The sequence below is a fragment of the Ciona intestinalis genome, chromosome 14, assembly GCF_000224145.3.
Source record: "Ciona intestinalis chromosome 14, KH, whole genome shotgun sequence".
Lineage (NCBI taxonomy): Eukaryota > Metazoa > Chordata > Ascidiacea > Phlebobranchia > Cionidae > Ciona > Ciona intestinalis.
In genome coordinates this window covers 2215138-2240392 of record NC_020179.2, presented here as the reverse complement: position 1 = coordinate 2240392, position 25255 = coordinate 2215138, and the positions used below count along the sequence as shown (strand labels likewise).

Below are 25255 nucleotides of genomic sequence, written 5' to 3'. Positions count from 1 at the left end.
GATCGTGTTTTAAACAATTAACAACGGTCTGTGAAAGTCGTGAAGATACGGTTTTATAATTCATTGAATATTCTTTGTTTACTACCAAATGAAATGAGAAAACTAAACGAAAAGGTGTCCTATCTTCCCCACCCTACTATATTAACAATAAAACAACATTTAATTATAAAACTTAACAAATATTTTACCAGCCAAAAACCCAATATATATAATTTGATTTTTACATTTTTGTCAGTATGTGTTTAAGTATCCCATCTTGACCAACCCTCCTTTATTTAACGAGTTGGGAGAAATAAACGTCCGTTATAACGCTGCGTCAGAAAGTGATTAACATGTACTGCCCACTCAATTCTTCTTCCCCTGTACCTTTACCGAGAATTTTAGCAGAACATGTGAGCGCGGGGGAGTTTGTTTATATATACAAACACTACTTGATTGCTATCGTTTTGCATTGTATAAACAAATTACCTGCTGTTCCAGCTATGGGATGATATTCTTGCTACAGAAAAAAATAAGTTTTTTATACATGTTTAAACATAGGTAATTTAGCGACTGTGGATTTTGTTTTTAAATTCCGCAGTTTAGTTGTTTTAACTACTACGATTATTTAAACCGGAGGGATAAACGAAAAATGCTATTTAATGCCCTAGCAGAGTACTTTAGAAAATCGGCAAGTCTATTTTTCGAAATAAACATTTAATTCAAAAAACACCCAATTCGATATGTATTAAGATTTATTGCACAATTCAATAAGAACGTGGTTAACTGCTTGCTAAAGTCACAATAAAAACATAGCAATCTAAACAGCCATCGTGGGCGGTATTATTCTGTTTGAAAACGGACAACATGTTATATTTTTTTAATCTGATTAATGGATGTGAAATACATTTCAGATTAACTGCTGAGGACCTTGATTGATTGACACGTGTCAAGACCGGTCAATCGTGATTGATTGACAGGTAACAAGTTTAGTCAAGTGTGATTGATTGATTAACAGGTGCCAATACAGGTCAAGTGTGATTGATTGACACATGCCAAGACCGGCCAAAAGTGATTGATTGACTGGTGCCAAGATCGGTCAACCGTGATTGATTGACAGGTGCCAAGACAGGTCATGTCCGTTGTACCATGATTTGAAACTTTGCTGATGGCATGCTAATGACCTCTGAAGTAACCACACTTTTGACACCAAGATTGGACAACACACCACGAATTAAGCCACATGATAAGGCCAAGTACTGCGATGGTAAAAAATTAGAAAAAACAGTCAAAATTACAACTTAAATAATACGCGCCATTAATTTAAGAATACACACGCTAACTTTTCTACCACATGGCGCTGCGTTTATGTACAATTTTTGTAGGAAGTTAGAAGGTTTCAACAAAAAAAAAACATTTTTTTCGCACATGTATTTGTAATATTTGTCCCGTGAAAATTAACGGTTTAAACACAAACTTGCGTTTCTTTGTTTGTGTTTTAAAAAAAAAAAAAATTTAAATCTATATCACTAGCGTTAATTGAACATAATGATCAAACATTCTAAGCCTAAACTGCAAGGGCATAAAACGAATTACATTTAAATGTTTAAAACACTTACAGCCCAAGGATTGTATTGAAAAAAATTCCTAAAGTACGTTTCGTTTAAATATATTCAGCGCGTCTAATGCTTGAGAACAGATAACATTTGGTCCAAGCATGTTATAACCAACGCTTATCGTGTCTTTCCTTAAATTATTGAAAGTTATAATAACTTACCCTTGGTGCACAATCAAGGTATTGTTTTCCTACTGAGATATGAGTAAGTAGTTTAAATGCGTTGTCCTGCAGCACATATACACCCTGTAAAAACAGGTAAAGATGATTAACATTGAAACGGGGTCATTTGATCTGAAGATCTCAATGATTGCTGATATTATGATGGTATGTCTTTCACAGTTCATTTCGTGCTATATACGATGGTGTGACACAGATACACCATGTCCGGTGCCGTGGCATAGTGGTTAACGCACCTGCCTGTAACCCAGAGGTAATGGGTTCAAGGCTCGACGTTGCTACCATTGGGGGCGTATGTGTCCTTGGGCACGACACTTAACAGCAATTGTTCCAACCCAGTGGTCACTAATGGGTTGTCCAAATTATCAGCCATACATAAAAAAATGAAAAAAATACCCCCAAATGGTAACTCGTAAGCTGGCACGAGGTGTTAAACTCGTGTGATAACGACTGTCGTTTTTCGGCCACGCGAGAATAAAGTAAGTTACATTCATTCATTCACCACCCGACAAGGGTATTAAGCAACCGCAAACCAGAAAATTAAATAAATAAATGTTATTAAACCATAAACTAGTCTCTAGGACATAAAACTATGCTCTTAAAATTTTTTTAAAAAACTAGAAAGTCACAAACGAAATTATAAGAATCTTGCCACTGGTGGCCAGTAGAATGGTCTACCGGATGGTTTGGCTTTTGTATGAAAAATTACTTTAAAAGTATGCGAAAAAGTGCTTTGTCAGCGTAATCCCCACACAATATTAATTTAATATTACACATTCACACATATTACAGTTGTGGTTGGGGGTCTGTTGGTGGATGTTATGACCTTAGGTTAGGTTATCATATATAATTAACGGAAAAAAATGTCGTAACCATTGTTAACTGTATTTGCATGATTATGATATAATAATGTATTAATGTACCTCTTGTTAAATTTATATCACCACCCTCCACCCACACTAATACAATTACGCAGCACGTTTTGCGCACTGTTCAAGTTCTTTTTCGATAAGAACACCAAAGTTTAAATAAAAAAATATTCAACGGGTATCAGAGACATCCAAAAAATTATGAAACAAAATTTCACTGGCCACAAGGAACATCAAAACATACTACAAAATGAACTTTTAACGTTGCAAATATTTTTAAATAAAATAAACTGCATAGACTACCTGGTGGTTGGTTCTTAAGTTATCAACTTGCTTTTGGTAAAGTGAGGACCAAAAATCACGACAGATGAATTTCATGACTTCCAGCTCATCACGAAATCGTGGAAGATCTTTCGTGAGCTGCTCACCAAGACTTACACCAACTCTGAAGCCCAAAGACTCTAGTTGAGAAACACCTTTGTTCTGGAAAGAAATAATAAAGAAAAATCAGCTCAGCAAAACTGATGCGATAACAGCAAATGCAGCAGCTTTTATAGTATTTTAGAAATAGTATTTTGTGTTCGCTACGAAAGGACGTTTTGCACAATTTTCAATTTTTTTTTTATTAAAAATAAATATTATGATTTTAATGAAAAAACGGGAATAAATATTTTTTACAATTCTCTAGTTTGTTAAAAAAAGTATTTTACTACCTTGTTATCAATAGTGGAATAAATGTAAGCAACAAGTTGACTATGCAGGAGATCAAACAGCACTCCACTTGCGTTGTCTGTCATGTTAAAACTAGAATTCACATACAACACTATACCTGCGTGTGTGAGAAAGTAAATTAGAACCGATTATGAACTTTTGAAAAACGAAAACAGCATTGTGGAACACTTCTATACTACATGTTTACAGCAGGAATCACATTGTGCACAGTATTATAATTGGCAGAAGAAGCTTTTGATGTGAAAAGGTGCAACTTGCAAGGACACTTGTATACATTACCACAAAAAGCTATATCACATAATAACATGCAAGCTATATAGGCAGGACAGCAAACTAATTACGTGTGTTGGTGTGTATGTATTTATGCATAATGAGAACAGGTCATTTATTTCTTTAATTTTTTTTAATAATCCAGTTTGTATAGAAATATTGTAGTTCAAGTGGAAAAATTTCAGTTTGGTTATCAATTCTACAGAAATACAGAATATTAAACACGGGATGTAGGTTGGGCCAAAGTATTTATAATTATATTTTAGACTGCATCTGTAAAGGTTCTAGTCACTTTTCCTCTGTTAAAGCATCGACACCAGGAAGAACCTTTCCTTCAAGTAGTTCAAGACTCGCTCCACCCCCAGTGCTGACATGACTCACTTTGTCTTCCGTGTTCCATTTGGCACAACATGTAGCCGTATCCCCACCCCCAATAATGGTTGTAGCACCAGTTTCAGTTACTGCTACTACCTCATCCATAAAGCATTTAGTTCCACTAGCAAAGTTGGGAAACTCGAACACACCAGGCGGGCCATTCCACACAATAACTTTTGCACCACCAATCACTTTGGCAAAGTTCTTACAGCTCTCTGGTCCAATATCAAGCCCTAGCCAACTATCTGGTATGCCCTCTTCTACAGTTGCAGCACCTACTTTTGCGTCTTCACAGAATTTATCCGCTGTTATAAAATCTACAGGTAGATGAATCTTAACGTTTAATTCTTTAGCTTTGTCCATCAGCTCCTGCACAATTTTAGCACCTTCTTCATCGTATAAAGAGCTGCCAATTTTCATGTTATTTAGAACCTTTAAAAATGTGAAGGCCATTCCACCTCCAATAATCATCTCATTTACTTTGCTTAGCATGTTTTTAATCAGCTGAATCTTGTCCTGAACTTTAGCACCACCCAATATCGCAAGAAATGGCCTTTCAGGATTATCCAATGCTTTCGCAAAGTAATTTAACTCCTTTTTGACAAGAAAACCTGCAGCTCTTTGATCAAGGTTAACACCAACCATGGAGCTGTGAGCCCTATGTGCAGTGCCGAACGCATCATTAACATACAAATCACCCAACTTAGTAAGGCTTGCTCTGAACTCCTCCACTTTTGCGGGATCTGCTTTTACTTTTTCTCCACTCTCATTCACTCCTTTCCCTTCCTCCTCCACATGGAAGCGGAGGTTCTCAAGCAAGATCACGGACCCAAGAGGAGGATCTGCACATTTCTCCTCAACACCTTTACCAACACAATCCTCCAAAAAAGTTACGTTTGTCATTAGTAATTTCTTCAATTCCTCAGCTACAAGGGAAAGAGAAAATTTCTCTTGTTTCCTTCCATCTGGCCTACCAAGATGACTCATAAGCACAACAGCCTTTGCTCCATTTTCCAAGCAATATTTAATAGATGGCAAAGCAGCCACAATCCTCTGATTATTGGAGATCTTTTTGTCTTTAATGGGGACATTAAAATCAACTCGCATAAGAACTCGTTTGTCTTTTACGTCTAATTTATCGATACTCAATTTCTTTAAAGACATGGCTAAATAATACAGTTTATTGCGCCTATATTTGACCTATAACAATACAAAACAAACTTATAGGTAAAAATTAACTAGAAACTTACTGGAAATTGTTACTGAGTGTATATCCAGCATAACCTATAGCCCCCACTGAATAAACAAGCATGATTGTAATGGGATGTAAATTTAAGCTTTGAGTTGCAACAAACCTTACAATATATATATTATATATATAAAAACAACGAGGTAGAACTGAAAGGGTGAATATCTTATGGTTATGGTTTGGGTTTAATAAGATTTTTTACTAGCACCAAAATACACCACAAAGTACCTATACACAAGTAACACAACATAAATCCAACACAATGCAAACGGTTTAAATCAAATTAATTAAACTAATGCTGATTGTATAAACTAATAAGGTACTATAGCCTTCCCATACATACTTATATATAACTAAAAGTGATAAGCCATATATGATACGTGATAATACTCGCTTACCACGATTCAAAAACTATTTGACCTTCAACATTACCATTTGATACACATACAAAATGCAAATACAAAATGTTAACCTTGTTGAGCACGTAAGTGGTGATATGAATTCTTTTTCGTACCACTAAACTCCTACCAGATAGGATTCTGCGGAAGCACCAGTCCGTAATTTTTCACAGAAATAAAAAAGACTAGAACGCTCTAGAGTTTGTATTTATTTTGGAGATGCGCGGTATATTCTTTATTTCTGTGCCTCTGTAGTATAATGAACAAAAAAAAAGTTCAACCCGAACTTTGCAAGTTTGTTGGCATTTTGACAAAAAAATAATATGTTTGGTGGTGCCGAGTACAATGCACATCTGTCTTTCGGTATAAATAAACTCCAACCGTACATTGTCATGTAAATTAACGTATTTTCGTCGACATTCACGATTTTGTGACGAACCAACATGAATAACATTTTCTGCGTCTGTAGATTTCTTTACGTGACGTCATTAGCTGTATAAATACAAAATACTGGTCATGGGTCAGTGCAGTTGTAAAATAAATGCGCAAACACGAAGTACGTTTAGTTTACATATATTGTTAACGTAAACACAAAAATCGAGTTATAGTCGTGGTAGCGTTTTAGAATGCACTTCATAGTATATACATGTTATGGGTGTTATATTATACGTGTTATATTTATACGGCTATTTCAATCTTTTAGACTGCGAAATAATACAAGTCCCAAATCTGAAAAAAAGTTAAGAAAATCTTATTTTCTCCTTCTGAGAGAAATGGAAGAACTTGAACTGGTCAGACCTTCTCATTGTGAAAGAGGAGAGTTAACAGCACCTTTTGGAATCGGAATACAAGTAACTTGACTGCATGTGATAATATAATAACTGCCAATGCAATTGTGAACATGTAAATTTTTGCTTTTATCCACTTTAAACCAGACCCACATGTTTATGTACGAACTCTGCTTTAAACTAAACCTTTTTTGGTGATAACAAAACAGGCAATTCTTGGGGCAATTGCATTCAGTACACTCCTCTTAAAACGGTGGAGAGAACCAAGGGAACTTCGCAGAACTTGGAAAATTTGGTTTTATGATACCTCGAAACAGGTTGAGTAATAATAATTATTTTATCCTCTCATGCTGAAGAGTCAATATTACTGGTTATATCATAGATGGTCTGTTTCATTCACCTCCTGTCCGCTTACGATTTACCACATATTATGTAACTTTGTGAGTGCATTTTAAGGGGCCTTATTTCTGTTTGGCTAAACAGTTTGTGACTACTGAGTTAGGGACATGTACACAGACAAGGTCATGTACACAGACAAATTTTTTTATCAAGAATTGTATTCAGAATTCTTTGGTTGAAATGCGAGTGCCTAATTTTTTATACAAAACACTAGACAAGTTGCATAAAGAAGTTGTTATACCAAACCATAAACAATGTAGTAAAGTTGTTAAACACTGTAGGAATATTATTAGTAGGAAAAATGTCATACTGGTATGAATTATTAAACCTTTTACCTATAAAAATAAAGCTTTCAAAAATTAACTGGTTTTTGTTTTTGTCCAGGGTGTAGGTGCTGCTTTCATTCATTTTGCTAATGTGTTTCTTGCTGATGCTGTAACTGCTGAAGACCCATGTACTTGGTATCTAATAAGCTTTCTTTTGGACTCAACAGTTGGTCTTTTACTGATTTACCTTGGTTTTAAAGTAAGTGGGTAGAGAACTATTATTTCAGAGTAAAATTGTGACATCCTTTAAAAACATAGTGTGACATTGATTATCTTAAAAGTAAAGAAACAATATAGGGACATAATTTGACATCTCTGGCATAAAACCCATATCCTCTGTTGTGTTATAAGAAATTAACCTTACACATAAAATATAAAATTGCTCTTACAATTTTCCTACCAGCTTACTCAAAAAATAGTACATCACTTCAAGATTAGAAGTTTGTACTTTGGAGAATATGGCAACCCACCAAAAATCAGTGCATTTCTTGGCCAAACTATTTTGTACCTCATTGTAATGGTTATTGAGAAAGTAAGTGCATGTTTCATATTTATTTTAAACCGTGGGCTATACTGTGTTTTCATTATGTGTGATTTTACGTCTTTCACTTTGTGTTAGGTAACAGTGTGTTTTATGTTTAAAAAAGCCAAAGTTATGCTTATATTGACTTAGTATAGGCTTTGCTCTGTTATGACAATATGTGTAATGTTAAAAATGTATAGGGGGACACACAAATAATAAACAGGGGTGACTTATGTTTCAGTACTCTAGTGTTAAAAAAATAACCTTTTTTACCCTTGTCCCTTGTATCTGTAGCGTCTATACAAACCCAAATATATATTTCATTACCAACATTAAGGTGGCTGTACACAGTATCTGGCATGCGAATTGTCTTGCGAAATCGTATGCAAACCCATTACCGAGTTCCGCATGCGGCAGCGAAATCCGAACAAAACAGACAAATTCCGGATACTGTGTACAGCCACCTTTAGTCAATGAGGTTCCGTATGTTAAATGTTATGCCCCATTAGGAAATTAAAAAACATGCTGCCTATGAATAAACATGTTGTATAAACTAAAGCAAACTCTATAAAGGTACTAGATAAAATTTAAAACCTCAAAAGAAGCATTAAAGAGTTTTAAATAGATTTACATCATGCTGTATGTTTACCAAATTTCCACTTAAATATCCAATGGAAGTATCTTAAAGTTACATGGTAAATTATTATTGGTATACTGTATGTATCACCTTTTGGTTGTAATACTGGTAAATGGTATGTTACTTGCTGGCTGTCATAAATGATATACAGCAGGAAGCATTTTATGATATGTTGCATGTGCAACATTTCTTCACATAAACATTACATAATATATCATTAGTGTGCGGATATGTGATACATGTGTAACTAACCTGGTTGTCATGGCACAGTGGTAGGTGCTCAGCCCAAACGCTACCAGTGCAAGACCCAGCACCGCTACGTTTGTTGGTGTATATATGTTTCGTTAGGCAACACAGTTAATGGCTACTGCTCAAACCAGTGGTCTTCTATGGGCTGTTCAAATTCTCAGCCATACTTAAAAAAAAAAAATATGTATGTAGTTACTACTAAGCAGGCACAAGGTGTATAAAAGGAACACTTGTGTTATAAAGACTTCGTCGCTGCCAAGGATAAAAGTTTCATTCATTTATAATCCTGTATATAGTGAACTTTGTAATAAAAAAAGTGTGTCCTATCTTAAACCATTAGTTCTAATACTATATTGTCCACCATTTCAAAGGTTTTAGTTGGTGTGATGGTGCTACCATCTTTTTGGCATGAAGTGAGAAAAATATTGCTCAGTTGGATCAAGGACCCTCACATAGAAGTAGTGCTGGTCATGCTTATAGTTCCATTTTGCGTTAACGCTCTCATGTTTTGGGTGGTGGACAATCTACTAATGAAAAGGTCAAAGGCGAAAAACCTTGTGAGCCTAAACAGTGGTAGCCAAGAGCAACTGCTTAAAATGAGTGGCTATGCCAAGTGCAATGCTCAGTACTTTAAACTAAAGCCAGTTGACCACAAGCAAACTACAGCGCTTCTTCTGACTGACCGTCAGGACTCCACAGATGAAGAAATACTTCTGATACGGAAATGCAGCCAAACAACTCCCGATGAAACATCCACTACGTCTAGCATTGGTGGTGAATACAGTCGTTCAAATATAACGTAAGCTGTAATTTATTATTGCTACCCAAAAGAACTGAGCTTGCAGGTTACCGCCATGTACAATTCTTGGTACTTTTTTTTCTGGGTCTTAACATTCTATTAGTCTGAATCAGCTATACTGTACATTTTCCAGTGCTTCCATTCGCAAATGCCTTGTACAATCAAACCTTCGGCAACACTGTCGGAAAAATATTTCCAACAGTAATGTGGCAACGTTTCATTGGTCTTTAGTGTGCACTGTTCCATTTTATTTAAACATTTTAATCGTGCATGTGTTTATACTGAAGTGTCTTACTCCAACATTTTTCTACGCAATTGATTTTTGCATTCGCCGGCACTTTCTTTTCATGCATTTACTATTTCCACATAAATATGACACACTATTTTTCCAACAGTATTGGCTTAAGGTGAACACAAAACCTCAAAAAAAAAGTTTAAAACACACAAAACTAAAGTATTGTTGTCAAAATGATTGTTTCGGTGTGAATGTGAAGAACCATACAGTTTGTTGACCCACATAACATTTTAAGTAGATAGAATGCTCTACAAACTTTAGTGCAATAAAACTTATGGTAAATTACTGATTTTAGTCAAAGTTATGGCCCGTAAACATCATTTGCAAGAAAGTAGCATATGGTTTAGATATGCATAGTTTGTGTCTGAAGCCTTAACTTTTTTAGATTACTTTTGCTTTTCTATCGTTCTTGGTGTTGTTTATATTTAATCAAAGCACTAGAATACAAAGCACACAGCTTATGATAACTATTGTTTGTGTGTTGAATGCTACAACAGCTTAGGCCAGGTAATAACCCAGCATCGTTGTCGTATAAAATTTGGTCAGGTGTGGTGACATATTTTTGATTAATTGTAAAAATAAAAATGTGAAATGTTTAACAAAAACCATGCAACACTTCAATTTAAAAGTATTATTATTATGAGCCGTACGCATTTACACAAGAAACAAAACCTGAGATAAAGCAAAGTGTGAGGTAAATATGTCTAATAAAAGTAAAAAATAAAACAATGAATGAAATAAGACAAACGAGGTAGCCTATGCAGATATTATTAATAGGATCAGAAAAAAAGGGTCCAGTAATGAAGAATTATAGAGGAGATTACATACTGGCAATTTAACTTTCAAAACGGCTGTTGTAATTTATATCACAACACCGGATTGTATTTCACGGTTCCGCGTAGGTGCGGCGCATGCGTAATAGCAAGGACCAAATTTTATGCTCAGAGAATATTTTTTTACACAAATTTGCACCCACGATTGTTAGTTACCGCATTGCATCGAATGCCTGTATTTAGACATCTGTCTTTTCTTGGTCTATGTGGGTGAGATCCGGCAGCAGCATGGCACGTCGCGGGTTCCAGGATTAGCGGTTAAACTAAATTGTGAAGCCCGCCACTTCCCGAAGGTGGGCGACAAAGGCTTTGATAGTAAAGGATGGGAGATCTTCACCTGGCAACTCGGCCAAGGTAAGATCATAGAATACTGAACAGGTTAATGCTTCTATCTTGCGTTAATGGACATAAACGCTAACATTGTGATAGGATGTCCCATCTTCCCCATCACAGACAGGTCAGATCGGCCTTTCATTTTATTTGGGTTTATGCAGATCACTGGCAAATATGCCATGTCATGAGATCACCGGAAAAATGAAACGTAACGTTTGCCGTAGCCCCTACCGGTTAATGATTCTTCTGAACTCCTTCGCCTACCTGCAGCTGTCATGTTTTTCCACCCTTCTTGTTATATGCTGCGACCAAACAGCCTGGTCCGATTTTTTACCATCAGCATTATAACTGAACTTTAAAGGTAGTTATAGGTAAGAGTGATGAAAGAGATGAAATTGCCATGGATAGTCAAGTGGTAGGACTGCAATACACATAATATTCCGGCGCCGTGGCAAAGTTACCGCGCCTGTCTCTAACCCAGAGATTGGTTCAATGCTCGCCGCTGCTACCATTGTGGACGTATGTACTCTTGGGCAAGATTCTTTTCGGCAATTGCTCCAACCCAGTGGTCATTAATATTGAGTTGGCCGTATTGTCAGCCATACATAATTACTCACAAAGTAAGATACGCGTGGTAAAATGTCCCATACGAGGTGTATGAAACAGAATTCCCGTGTATTAACGATTGTCGTTTTCCGGCCTCGCGAGGATAAACGAAGTTACACTCATTCATTCACTTCGACTAGAACCGGGGCGTGGCTATTATTTAACTGAATAAAATAATCTTAAAACAGCTATCCACATGTAAAATTGTTAGTGTATGAAAGTAACCTTTTCTCGGGTGGCGGGTTGTTCTGTTTCATACATTTCGCGCTTGCTTGCCAGTTACCGTACGTATACGTATAATTTCGTGTGTGAACATTTTGTGTTTGATTGACCATTTGGATACCACATTTACAATTACTGGACACTTAATGTTATTACACTTACATCCGGAGTAGGCTGAAGTTTAAACACGGCTAATACGCGATGACCATTTGACAAAATAGAATTACAATATAACCCGCAAAAGAATTTGCAACTCATTGGTTATCTTGTGTATTGGAAATAAATATAAAGTTAAATATACGCCCAGTATAAAGCATGTTACCGAAGATGGGTATAGTACAAATGCAAATTAGGCCCAACTTTGCAAAGCAGGTCTAAAAAAAATATATGAGGAACTCAACGAACAATAGGAATACATATTATATAATAAAGTTAACAAGAAAAGTCGACTCTTTACATTTGAACTGAAGCAAGTAAATACACAGAACTGATATGATGTTTGAAATTAAACGTACGCGAACATTAGGGTTACCGTGATTAAAACAGAGCGAACTGCATAAAGCATGAGGTTAGGGCTACGAAGAGAACAAATGATAATTGTACCGCATTAATAGATGCACCGCTGAGATCAGAAAGACCAACGACTTGTAACCCTATCTCACTTTTGCACGCAACTGTAGGGGCGTACGGGGCAAGGTTTACATTTAGTCCTGCTACTACATCGGCAAGAGTAGGGGATGATGGCAGTGTACCTGGGGGGAAAATAAACGACAATTTGATTTGTTAGTCCTATTTATTTATATACACAAATTAAATGCACTGTCCGCACTGTTACATGTCTTACCTGCAATATACACCATGACTTTCGAGCAACCCACCCCACTTACTGGAACAGCTGTATTGCGCACTACTACCACCCTGTGACGAGATATTGCAAACACATCAGCAATCGCTTTCGTGAATCTGTAACTGGGATGAAAGTTGAACTGGTGAAAGTTCTCCGTGCATTTATAAGGACCGTTTCGAATTGAACCTATAGCCGATCACAATACAACCGAAATATGCGGTGACCTAAAACCCAATCAAAAACTTTTCCGAAAAGACCGAAACGATCAAAAACGGTACGTGTATATTAATAGAACAGATATGTTGTTTGCACAGACCATAAGGATACATACTTCAAAAACCGCAAAAGCTCATGAAGTATGCAGCTATGTTAGCGAGTATTAATAACCCACTTACTAGTCGTATGTTACGGACGATGGGAAAGCAATGGTCATTGAGTTGCTGCCATTATTTATCGGTTGTATGTTGGAACATCCGATCCTGGCTGATCCAGCTTCAGCAGCGTGGAATACGATCGATCTACCCAATACTGTAAATAAATAACACGACCTTTTTATAACACATGTGCAAACACTACACTCTAAATAAACAAATTCACGAGTATTCTAATCTGGGTGGGTGAATGATGTCCTGCGACATGGCACGCGATGGGGCCTAGACTGGCCCATTACCCCAACACCCGGGGTGCTATACCGCATGGATCTCACCCGTTTAAGCCTGCCGCTTTCCAAAGGTATGCGAGGGCTTTAATTGTAATGAATGGAGATCTTCATTAGCGCAAACATCTGTTTGGCAAGACCGATTTAAATAAGAAGATAAAAAATTTAAATTACTGCAAACGAATTTGGTAGCCCACGCGTAGGCTGGCAAGTGAAGCGCACAGACCTGTTATATTAAATATAAATTAAACATTTTACTTTTGCATAGTTGGATAGTACGAAAATAATTTAACCTACCGGAATTGCCCGTGTTCAGTGGTAAGTCAACATCAACAAAGAGTTTTCTTCCGCCACCAATGTTGTATTTCGCCTGTTGGAGTAAGCCCAAGTAAGCCCAGTTATATTTTTTGGGGATAAATCTTAGTGGGGCCTGTTATTATGCTTGCGATAATTACTTTACTCTGTCGAAAGTCAAAAGTTTTACTTACGTGTTTATTACTGAGATCACCTAATTCACACGCAAGCGGCTGCATGCGGTTACAAGTAGCAGCACCAGCGTAATTAGCAGAAGATACCGGTGCACCATGAGGGTTGTAGTGACCTAAGAATCAATTAAATGTTGTTTAATTTAACAAATATAATACATTTGTCCGCCGTGGCAAAAGTGGCAGTTCGCCTGTCTCTAGCCCAACACAGGGGCTTGTTACATTTATTTATATATTTTGATCTTGAAATATTTTCAAATAAGCCGCACCCAGCAATCCATTACTCAATAAAACTTTCAGTTGAATGCCAAAACAGACTTTATTTGGTCTAAAAACAGAAGAAAAAATGTTTTACATTTGTCGTCTATATAGTTTTATATATAACAAGAAATGTATTTTTTTCTAACTTTTCTATCGCCCCACCTTTAGCAATCTTACAAGATGTTTCGGTTGTGATCGGATCAATATGTACATGCCAATTATGGTTGTTGGTCTGAATAAATAAGACATATAGGTCAACAAATCTATCTTGGACCATGGCCTATTAAAGATATCTTTAGTAGGATATGCTTGGACAACGAATATATACAGAGTAATATGGGGTATAGGATAGGACACTTTTAACACACGCTTTCCAAATATCCCGAACAAGTGTTAAACGAATAACAAAGGTCTATAATGAGAGTCGCGAGAATGCGGTTTTATAGTTCGTTGAGTGTTTATTGCTTACTACCAAATGGGACGAGCAAATAATGAAAACGTGTCCCATTTCCCCTTACCCAAATATATAGTAGGAGGGGCGAAGACGGGACCTTTATAAAGAACGTATTGTCCAATATTTCCAAACTGAAAATGTTTTTTTGGGATGATACCACGAACTATTACTATCACTCCATTAATAATTAACAACAAATTAAAAAAATGTTAAAACACACGAGGATCTATGTACCTATTCTCACACCGGGTGCAATTTTAGCAGTTCGAAAACAGCTAGGCGGGGTAAGGCGGGACATTATAAAATATTTTAATTTGATAAACCAAGATCACAACCGTGGACTCACCAAACTACCGTTGTTGTTTGCAACAGACACCTCGATTGTTGTTGGCGTGGAAGTCCCATCGTCGTATATAACTTGTCTCTGTAAGGTGGATGGTAGCATCATTGTTTACAATTATAGTAGGGTGGGGGGGGGGATGGGACGCCTTTAACACATAATGTCCAAATATCCTGATCGTGTTTTGAACAATTACCAACGGTATATGGAAGTCGTCAGCAACTCTTTAAATGTTCTTTGTTTACTACCAAATGGGACGGGAAAATAGAACAAAAAGGTGTCCCATCTTCTCCCACCCTACTATATATCTTCAACATTATAGTTTGTAATCATGTCTTGAAAACACTCTGCCTAAATAGTTAAAGATTTGTACAGTAGTAAATTTCGCTTACCAGTCTAATGTAGCCTGTGAAAGCATCCGCGAACGTAACCTCTGCGACTATGACATGTCCCGTGTTATCATACGGTTGTTCAAGAAGAGAATTGCATTTCCACCTAATTATAAATGCATAACTTGTTAAGCAGAATACACAGTAAACCCAAAATCAATTTAAAGCTTAAAATGGCACTTTATAAAATTAACGGAACAATATATATTTGTGTAACTATTATAAAACCATGTAAATATTTGGGTAAAGCTTGATTGCAGAGCTATAACAACATCCTTGACCATGAAAACAGTTTGAAAACAACTGTATATGTAACTTACGGTGTTCCGCTTGCTTTGTGTATTAAAACTGATCTACCAGCGACACTAACATCGGTGCTGAGGGGCAAGTTGTCGTCCAGGGTGACGGGCAAGCTCAGACTTGCCTGGGATGTGAGCAGTCCATACTTATTGCTAAGATCACCAACTTCATATTGGTCCGTGGTACCAACAGTAGCATTTGGAACTGCCAAGACGTGTCATACGGGTTAATACCTTAAACTTTAAAACAATAGCAATACTTTTCAGCTACGAAAAAGTTTTGGCCATTACGACAATGTTGAAGGGTTTACTTTAATAGCTTCCTTACTTATAGCAGGCAAGTCAAACGGACTGTAGTGTCCAGATATAACAGATGTTGAGCAAGCACCAACGCCAGACGATCCCGCTTCGAGTGGTAGAATGTGGATATGGTAGCCACCTGCAGTGTTTGCTAATCCGGCCAAGTTTGCAGTCACCTTTGGTTTATAAGAAAAGTGTAAAAAATTAATTAAATCCACACAAACAAGTTCTGGTTGTTTAATATGGTATACCTTAAGCTGGTGGCCATTGAAAATATTTCTCTAAAGGTTTTTTTAATTTTAACTGACACCAAAATCTAATTTTCAACACAAACGCCTGCCTTTTTATCAAGAATATATACATTGGGTATCAGTTGGATTGTTTCAGAAAGTCACTGGTCACAAAAATAGGATCAAAATGTCACTGGTCACCAGCTGAAGGTATACCGGTTTAGACATAGACGCACAAACCATAAAACGTTATTTCGTAAAAATAAATTCATTAAATAGTGCAGATAAAATTAATAGCTCACCGAAGTTGCAGAAAACTCGTTAGGTTGAATCATGGTTATTTTTCCAGTTACTGATCCATCAGAAGTATCACCAGCCCAAGAATTTGTTTCCGTTTCAACTTTAGAGGGGCGAAGTAGTGTAATATTGGCGCATGCATATCTGGCTGCACCAAAACCAAACTGGTGAATGACGATCGACCTGGTTTCGACAGATTTCACATAAACAACATTATTCCCAAAGATGTTTTTGCATACAAACTGTTTTTTTTACATTATTACAGTATATATAGTAGGGTGGGGCATGGCCTACTTAAAAATGAGTAGGCCATGGGTGGGGAAAGATAGGACACCTTTAGTACATAATATCCTAATGGTCTGATCGTGTTTTAAACAAATAACAACGGTCTGTATGAGTTGTGAGGATACGGTATTATAAACTGTTGGATGTTTTTTGTTAACTGCCAAATGGGACGAGAAAATAGAACGAAAAAGTGTACAATCTTTCTTTACACCACTATATTACAGTACATCAAGGGGCGGAAATTCTTTTACTTAATATTGAGACAATACTGAGACCAGTTTTGACCACACCAGGATTCTGCTGCTATAAACTGTACCGGCCGATAATGTTGTAAACTCCGCTTAGATGAAGGTAAGGATCGTTCATAAGAAACTTGCTCGCGGCAATTCGAATTGAAGAAGAGAGATATAACGGTTCGAAAGCACGGCCTGTGACGTCACCAAGTTCGCAACTATAAGGGTCAGTGACCGAACAATACTTTGTATAATTGCCACCTGTGAACACCTGTCGTACACAATATTACGCAATGATTAGATTAAAATATAGCGAAAACATTTTCTATGTAGTCTAAAGTGTAGGGTTAAAAACGAGCATGAACAAAACAGATTTTCTGATGTATTATGGTACCGACATTTCGACGTAAACACACAAAAGAGCTGGAGTCATGGCTTACTAGTTATCTATCTATATAATTTTAGTAGGCCGTGCTGTAAATAAAACTTCGTTCGTCACACGCAAGTCACGTGAAAAGTTTATACTGTGGGTAGAATGATGCTGATGGGAACGAAAAATGTACGATATCTTACCCCGGTTGGATTGTAGTGAGGTCCTGCACTCGCACAGTTGTTCCCAAGCGTGAACTCATGAACGTGGAAGTTATGCCAAACACTCACACCATGATCCTAAAGAAAAAACTTTTTTTTTGTTCAAGTTTAAAAGTTTCATGTGTAGTAGGGTGGGGAAGACGGGAAGTCTTTAGAAAATAATATTCAAATATTCGGATCCTGTTATAAACCATTAAAAACGGTCTTTTGAAATCGTATGATGTGGTTTTATAACTGTTTGAATGTTCTTTGTTTACTACCAAATGAGACGAGAAATTGAATGAAAAGGTGTTCCATCTTCCCCACCATACTACGTTCAAATACATTTTCGCTAAATGTCTAATAATGCCCCATCCTCCATTAGGCCCGTTTAAACAACGTAACTACAGAATTTCCGCATTTCCACTGATAATACGTATTAATGAGGTAAGAAACCAACCTATACTCACCGTATTAGCAAGAGCCCCAAATATCACAGTGGGTGCATTCACATCATTAGCTGCTTGTTGAAAGTACATGTACCCGTACGCTGGGTATTTGAACGTAGCAACCGCTGTCACCACAGCACCGTTGTAGACTATATTAGCACACGCATATCTAGAAAGAATAAAACCACTACTCATTCACCGTCCAATATTACTAGAGTATGGAAAGGCGGGGCACTTATAGCTCATACTGCCTAATATTTTCAATATTTTTTCAATTTGTTTGATGATACCACGAATATTATAATTTTTGTCTAGATCATTGATAAAATGAGATTTTTTTTAAAAGTTTTTGTATCAATAACTTTTCTTTGTGTACTTCAACAAATGTATATGCCCTCTTTAGTAAAATATTTACCCAAATATTGAATTAGTAGACTGTTCTGAATGCATTGATAGCTTACCTTTCCGAGCTTGACTTGTGGACAACCACTGACCGTCCAAGGATACTGTGCACACCAAAAAGCGGCAAATTCCAGTCGGTATAATTCATTGCGAAAGTGGCTGAAGTTAGCTTACCGTATTTTCCACTCAGATCCCCTGAGGGTAAGTAACAGAAAATAATTGAAAACTGTAACTATTATACATAAAACCAAGACTAACACTCAGCTATTTTCAGAGTGTCAATGGAGCTCAATAAATAGTTTTACCAAAATGTATCTGTAATGTTATTTTAAATCAGATATAGACTTACAAATTTGGGCCTTTATAAATAAAAACAAATTATGGTTACCTAGCACCCAGCAGGTATCCAAACCAAAATAAAGTGTGTTTACCCTTGCCAGCTTTAGACTTACCAACTTCGTATTGGTCGTGTGTACCAGCCGCATTCGCTGGACCGACGGAAGACGCACCAAAAGGTTTATAATGCCCGACCACGTTGTTGAAGCTGCATTTGTTCTCAGAAGCCCCCAGTCGTTGTGGAACTGGAAACTTGTGTATGTGGTAGGTAGCATTCAGAAACTAAAATGTACACAATATTCGATATCTTGCTGATTGCCTTAAATTTAGATTTCTATGTTATTGTTTTTGTTTAAATTTATCACATGTATATAATCGATAATATAGTAAGGGGAGAGCGGACATTTGTTTTATTCTATTTTCTCGTTCCGTTTGGTAGTAAACAAAGAACATTAAAAGAGTTATAAAACCATATCCTCACGACTCCCATATATACCGTTTTTAATTGTTCAAAACACGATCAGAATATCTGGATGCTATTTGCTGGAGGTGTCCTATCTTACCCCACACTACTATATGTTATAGCAAGCCTTTATATTAGAAATATAAGTCTATATCCCATATGATTGAAGTACAATAGCGTAGAACCCTACCGCAATGACCAAAAGCCAATAACCCTGTGGAAAAAAGTTTAACTCGCTCCTTTGTTAAAAAAAACAATGTTCTAATTCACGATCAATTTTGAATGCGCACCTGTACCCCTAGTAAGTCAACAGATGTCATTGTGACGTCAAACGGCGAGTCTTGGGTGAACGTGACAGTTCCTCTAAGGTTGCTCCAAGCAAATCGAGTCACCGCACTGCGTGGGTTTTGCAAGTTAATATGTGTGCAAGCGATGATAGTAGGGCTTGACGAATTGGTCAGTCCCCAGAAAGTTTTCACGTCACTGATGCTCTGTACGAATGTTGCCGACATTCGACCTGAAAACAATCGTTAAATGAATCAATGCGTTGTAACGGAATGCAAATTTAAATAATAAGTTGCAACACAGAGTTTAAACCATTTTTTCAACCTAGTTAGTTAAAGAGATAAATATATCGTTTTACCATGTGTCCGTTCTGATATAAAAACTGTTAAAGTTACTACATGTTATTCTGAAGTTTGCTTTCAGTATTGAATTGACATAAAAATCGACATCCAAAATGTCACTCACCAGCAGCTGCTGCAGAATTTCCAACCGGAATGGCAACCATAATGTCGGTGGGGGAAGCCAAAGTATTGCACCGAGTGGAAAATGTCTGTCCTATCGACCCACTGGCATAACTGACCATTTTAAGGTTTGTGGTAGCAGTAGGGTTCGTAGGGTTTGTAGCATAGGCAAGGTTGGAATATACGAAGATTCCGTTCAACGACTGACGTTTCCTAAAAAGTTATGACTTTACATACACTTTACTTTTGTGGTGTGTATATAGGTATATAGTTATGTTGGGAGAAGACAGGACACATTCAACACATAATGTCCAAATATCCCGATCGTGTTTTAAACAATTAATAACGGTCCATGGGAGTCGTGAGGATGCGGTTTTAAAATTCTTGGTATGTTTTTTGTTTACTACCAAATGGGACGAGAAAATGGAATGAAAAGTGTCCTATCTTCCCCCACCCTACTCTATATAGTTAGGTTGAGGAAAGGCAGGACACATTCAACAGATAATGTTGTTCGCGTTTGTCGATTTTAACTTTCGCTTCCGAAAAATCCGAACCCGTAGGTCAGTAAGTTTCGTAACCGAAAGATACCGAATTCGCTATACATGATGCTGCCATGTTCGTGGACGCCTGTGTCCTTGGGCAATACATTTAGCGTAACCGGACACGAGATAAATTATGTTACGAAGTCGTCGTTACTTCACCACATCACGATAATAAATCAGTCTAATTTAGTCAATGCATTCAGTTTAAACTGTTTACATAATTTATAAGCACTGACGTACAGATTATGCAAAAGTTGTTTAGACATAGGGCTAGGTGTATACTGATTATACATAATTTATTTTAAACCTTTCGTATTCTGCGTAGGAAATATAGACACGCGCGCCAAAGACAATTACTGTTGTTATAAGCACTAAAATTCGGTGTTGAACGAAAACAACATTTTTTCAATGGCTAAAAAAGCATGATAATAAGATACTCATTTTAAATGTTCGGTAAATCAACTAAAACTGTCCAAATTTTATGGTTTGAATTATCAATCCAGTATCATAGTTTTATAAAAATATAGGCCGAAACTCTTGTAAAGTTTGATTTTGTTTGAGATGTGTTACATTAGAAAAAGAAAAGGTAAGTACGGCTTAAATAATTGGATTTAATAAACACAAAAATAATGTTTGAAATTATATATGAAAAGTTTACGCGGCAAAGAAACTAGCAGAGCCCGTTAATTTCGATTTGTAAAATACGAGTTGCAGAACTTATTTTCGAAGCTAATACACAATTATTTCTTGTTATCTGCAGTTCACTAAAACATCATTTACCCACCTATTTTTAATTCGATAAAATTACACCTGTTATGCGAATCGCCATAAATAGCTTCTTGTGTGTTTTCATAAATTGTTGTTAAATAATAAAGTTGTAATAGTGAAAATTTATGGTATCAGGTAAAATTCAGATAAATGTGGCCGACAGGCCAAACATATGCACTTGTTCCGCCTTCGGTTGCATCAAAGATAAACAAAATGTAGAATATAATACTCATTAGACTAAACCGTAAACAATCGACTAATTTGACAACTATTAAGTGATTATATACAATCGTCACGTTGGTTTCTATATTATTGCGTATCAACTAAATGTTTAGGTTTCAAATTCAGCTGCGAGACATTTTTATTATGTGCAACTGTGAATGTTTCTGGCACGTGGTGTATACGTTTATAAACACTGCAGTGACAATTTCGTTCAAATAATACAGCAGCGTACGCATGTCAATTTTGTTTAGCAGCCACGCCTCTAACCTGGCAAAATAAAATTACGTTTCATGAAATTCGAAAAAGCCTAACAGAAATGTTATTTATAGTATATCACTTCAATCGATCAACACATCTGCTGTAGGTAAGCGGAAGCTATGGCTATATGGCTACGTAAAGCGTGATTTAATTTTCCTGCTCGTGACGCATAAATAAGTAAAGTTTTTCAAACTTAATTCAAAGCTCAGGCCTAAATTACACGCCGTGGACTTGTATGGATTTTTCGGCAATAAAGTTCATGCTCGATTTTCCGTTGTGCTTTAAAACTCTCATAAGTCTAGTTACGGTTGATTAACTTTGACTGGACAGTAATTTAATATTTAGCTCGCCACACTAACACGGGTATACAATTATTACCGCATGCCAGTTCCTTACGTCACCTCTGTATTAAATTAAAGGGCCTAAACACACCCCACGTCACTTTTATTTTTTATGGTAAATTCATAAAGCGACCGTTTTATTGATTCCAAAAATACTTTGCTTATTAAAATTGGTCCAGTATAGGCGGAGATATTCGTCCTCAAACAGTGATCTCTAGCGCTATCCTTTTTTTACTACGAGCTTCGTGATTGTGACGTAGGAACGTACTAGTCACGTGACTGATTCATTCATTAAAGCGAAACCTGCGTTTTTTTGTGCTTTTTTGCGTTTTTTTAGTTCTCTCGTTTTTCGCTGAAAACACTGCCTCTCGCCTTTCTGAATGAGAGCGGCCACGCTTCAACAATTTTGTGACGTGTTTGTCACGTGGGTAGTACACTTCTCAATTTTTTTCGCCACGCAACTTTCAAATCAGTTTTTTGAATTTCACGGTGTTTGAGCTGGAATATCTTTGGTTATACAGAACCGATTAAAACAAGTAAGGTGTCGTTGGAATTAGAAAATCACACTCTATCGATTAAAGCGAAGTACATTTGGGGTGTGTTTAGGCCCTTTAAGGCCACGCAGGAGGGAACATAAACAAATCAGCACGTCACACGCAAAGTGAGTAGGTTAATAGTCATATGCGTTTAACGTTTACTCGTATATGATTTGTTATAATACTGAATGAAATACTGCCGATACGGGTTTGTTCCACAGACACTTGCTTTAGTTATGGACCTAAAGAAAGGTCGTAACGAAGTAAACCAATATCGGATTACCTTAGAATATCTGACCACATGTTCTTACCAAACCAAGGAATGTTTTTATTTTAAATAACAAAGCCTTCTTTATCAGCTATGCCACGCTTCACCAAGTACACGGAGCTGCAGAAATTTCGTGTACGTTTTGATACGTTTAAGTGCAAACATGTTTAACTTCACTTTCATAGACATTGTAGGTATGTGATGGAAATGCAACAAGCTTACCCAAACGTATAGAACACGAAATATAACAATTTTAATACACTTACCGCACCCAAACTTCTCCGGTAATCGGGCCCATAAAGACGGCCCGATAGGTCACTAGATTTTCGTTTATTGGCAGAATAACGGCACATAATTTCGGATCATTTGAATTGCCGGTAATGAGGACAGATCGGTGAAAAATCGCTTCTTCCGATAAGCCTACAGTGGTGTTGGTAGCGTCGTTTGTTGCTCCTATAATGAAATATTAGTTGTTTCCGTTAATAACTGTTAAAAACTGTCTTTATTTTAATTGAATGATGTGCTATACTTATTAAACTGACAATCTGTTGACGGAAATTATTTATTTATTCAGGCGAAGTTTTACTTGTTTAGGCCCAATGTGGCGTTTCGGTTAATTTAATGTTAATCTTATAACCGTATGCACTAATAAATGATTGTACGCTAACACAAGGGTGGTAGCTTTTGGCCGTAGCAAAAGTATGGCATTTTGCAAATAAGATTCTTCCAAAAAAGCAATAACGAGTACGAGGTATAACTATTCTTACGTCACCTGTCAACACCGTTATTGTGTTCCCAAGGTTGTCGCAGGCTTGTGTGCTTTTGACTTGGCTATAATAAAGAAAAAAAATGTGTTGAATAAAGTTAAAAATTAGAAGATGTAATAGTTGCGATACTAAACAAAGTCAATTTACGCCATCAACAAGTCTTACAGATCAAAAGTTTGACCTAACTAGGTTAACACTGAACGGCTACAACTTGTGTTAGGGTGCAGTATGAATAACGTGACGTAGGACAAACTCAGAAAGTTAAGCTTCGGGTCAAATATACTATTAACCACATTTCTAAAATTCCAACTACGTAAAATATCCGTGACGTAGAAAGCATGTCCTCAAATTATGCACGCTTGGTATAAAACTGAAGCTTGTATAGTAGGTATAAGGGGGAATACGGGACACATTTTTCACATAACATCCAAATGTTCTGATCGTGTTTCAAACAATTAATAATAAATTTACTACCTAACTGGACGAAAAATAGAAAAACGTGTCCCATCTTGCCCCACCCCACTATACAAATTTAAGAAAAAAAACTGTTAAAACTGCTAAAATTTACCCAAACATTGTCGGTATGCTCTTAATCATGAACGTGGTATAATTGCTCACACCGGTACCAGTCAATTTCACCGTCACATTCATGTCTGAGGTATCGGGAGTAAAATCGACGTATCCTTTGATGCCGGCCATGTTAATTGTTGCCCTGTAGCTAAGGGAGTGGCCGAGGTGAACGACTACGAGACAAATGACAAGGTTAAGCATTTTCATAAAGCAGTACATATAGATGTTAACATTAACAATAACATAGGAGACTAAATAAATTTCATTTATTTCTTCAATATTCATTTTTGTATCACAGTGCTGGTTCGAATGTCATTATCAATATATGTTTTTATTGCCACATTTATTCAACCGACACGTTGTCCAGTCTTAAAAGATTGTATAAAGTAGACACAAGACAGTAAACGAAGAAGGCAAACACACTGGCTAGTATTACTGAATGAAATACGGCATCCTTGTCATATTATCATATTTTGTATTTGACAAACGTGAAACATTCTATCAATAAAACTGCTTACCCGCCGCAATAATGACACATAGTCGCAACATTGCTTCTGTAGACCACAATACTCTTTTCTATCTAGTATAATGCAAACACCCTGCACTGCAAATACCGTGCGGTCCGACTAGCCTCACTGTATAGCTACCAAAACAAATGGAACGTACACTTCTCTCTTATTCAATCAACGCCCACGAAAAAGGACCATAAGCGCTTACGGCGCCTCTAGACGCTGAAACAGGCGAGTTTACTCGAACTCAATTTAGTTGGTTTTAACGTACTAGAGCGGAAGTGTGTTCTGTTATTATTGCATGGTGTGCAAAGGGTACGTATATCTCACAATTTGGTATCAAATTATACTGCTGTTAACAGAACAAAATACTTCTTGACTAAGAAATTGCTCGCGATATTTGCTAAATGCTGCTTCCAACAATGCTCTTAAAGCAAAATTACTGCTGATTAAGCTTATATCGGACAGCTTCGAAATACACTTCGTATTGACCAAACTCTTATTGAATTTTAAACTCGGTTTGTATTGTAAATCCACACAATACACAAAGTATGTGATGACTCATTCAGTGCGTTGTAGTCTCCCGACCGCTCAAACGTGTTCAAATCACTACTACGTAGATGTTTGCTTATAACTTGTTTACAAATTCCCGATTCGAATAAAGAAAACAAGTACTGATACAACGGAAACGCAAACTCAGTTTCCAAAACAGTGCTTTAGGCCAGTGGTTCCCAAAGTTTTTTTAGCGCGACC

The 25255-nt window shown here is 36.7% G+C and overlaps 4 protein-coding genes across 4 annotated transcripts; 1 reads left to right on the top strand and 3 right to left on the bottom strand.

The window, feature by feature from the left end:
• Positions 1 to 716: 716 nt before the first annotated feature.
• Positions 717 to 3468, bottom strand: LOC100183093 (trafficking protein particle complex subunit 6B-like). Its single transcript, XM_002131685.5, has 4 exons — positions 3357 to 3468; positions 2947 to 3126; positions 1757 to 1840; positions 717 to 1238 (listed from the first exon to the last, which is right to left on the bottom strand). Exons 1-4 carry the CDS (start codon positions 3438 to 3440, stop codon positions 1113 to 1115), a joined length of 474 nt encoding a protein of 157 aa, XP_002131721.1. The 5' UTR covers positions 3441 to 3468; the 3' UTR covers positions 717 to 1112.
• A 5-nt stretch (positions 3469 to 3473) lies between these two features.
• LOC100182231 (phosphoglycerate kinase 1) lies at positions 3474 to 5227 on the bottom strand. The gene has a single exon (XM_002131679.5). It carries the CDS (start codon positions 5182 to 5184, stop codon positions 3934 to 3936), a length of 1251 nt encoding a protein of 416 aa, XP_002131715.1. The 5' UTR covers positions 5185 to 5227; the 3' UTR covers positions 3474 to 3933.
• A 1115-nt stretch (positions 5228 to 6342) lies between these two features.
• LOC100185454 (store-operated calcium entry regulator STIMATE) lies at positions 6343 to 10148 on the top strand. The gene is made up of 5 exons (XM_018814888.2): positions 6343 to 6518; positions 6665 to 6772; positions 7239 to 7379; positions 7584 to 7712; positions 8961 to 10148. Exons 1-5 carry the CDS (start codon positions 6441 to 6443, stop codon positions 9390 to 9392), a joined length of 888 nt encoding a protein of 295 aa, XP_018670433.1. The 5' UTR covers positions 6343 to 6440; the 3' UTR covers positions 9393 to 10148.
• Positions 10149 to 11923: 1775 nt separating this feature from the next.
• On the bottom strand, positions 11924 to 24839 carry LOC100175270. Its single transcript, XM_002125500.3, has 22 exons — positions 24512 to 24839; positions 23992 to 24166; positions 23429 to 23487; positions 22923 to 23109; positions 19726 to 19934; positions 19266 to 19492; positions 18629 to 18794; positions 18236 to 18371; positions 17796 to 17943; positions 17329 to 17424; positions 16839 to 17026; positions 16243 to 16420; positions 15739 to 15886; positions 15432 to 15615; positions 15115 to 15217; positions 14729 to 14806; positions 14091 to 14160; positions 13671 to 13783; positions 13480 to 13552; positions 12920 to 13052; positions 12522 to 12646; positions 11924 to 12429 (listed from the first exon to the last, which is right to left on the bottom strand). The coding sequence occupies exons 1-22, from the start codon at positions 24540 to 24542 to the stop codon at positions 12215 to 12217; spliced, it is 3042 nt and encodes a 1013-aa protein (XP_002125536.1). The 5' UTR covers positions 24543 to 24839; the 3' UTR covers positions 11924 to 12214.
• Between the last annotated feature and the right edge of the window lie 416 nt (positions 24840 to 25255).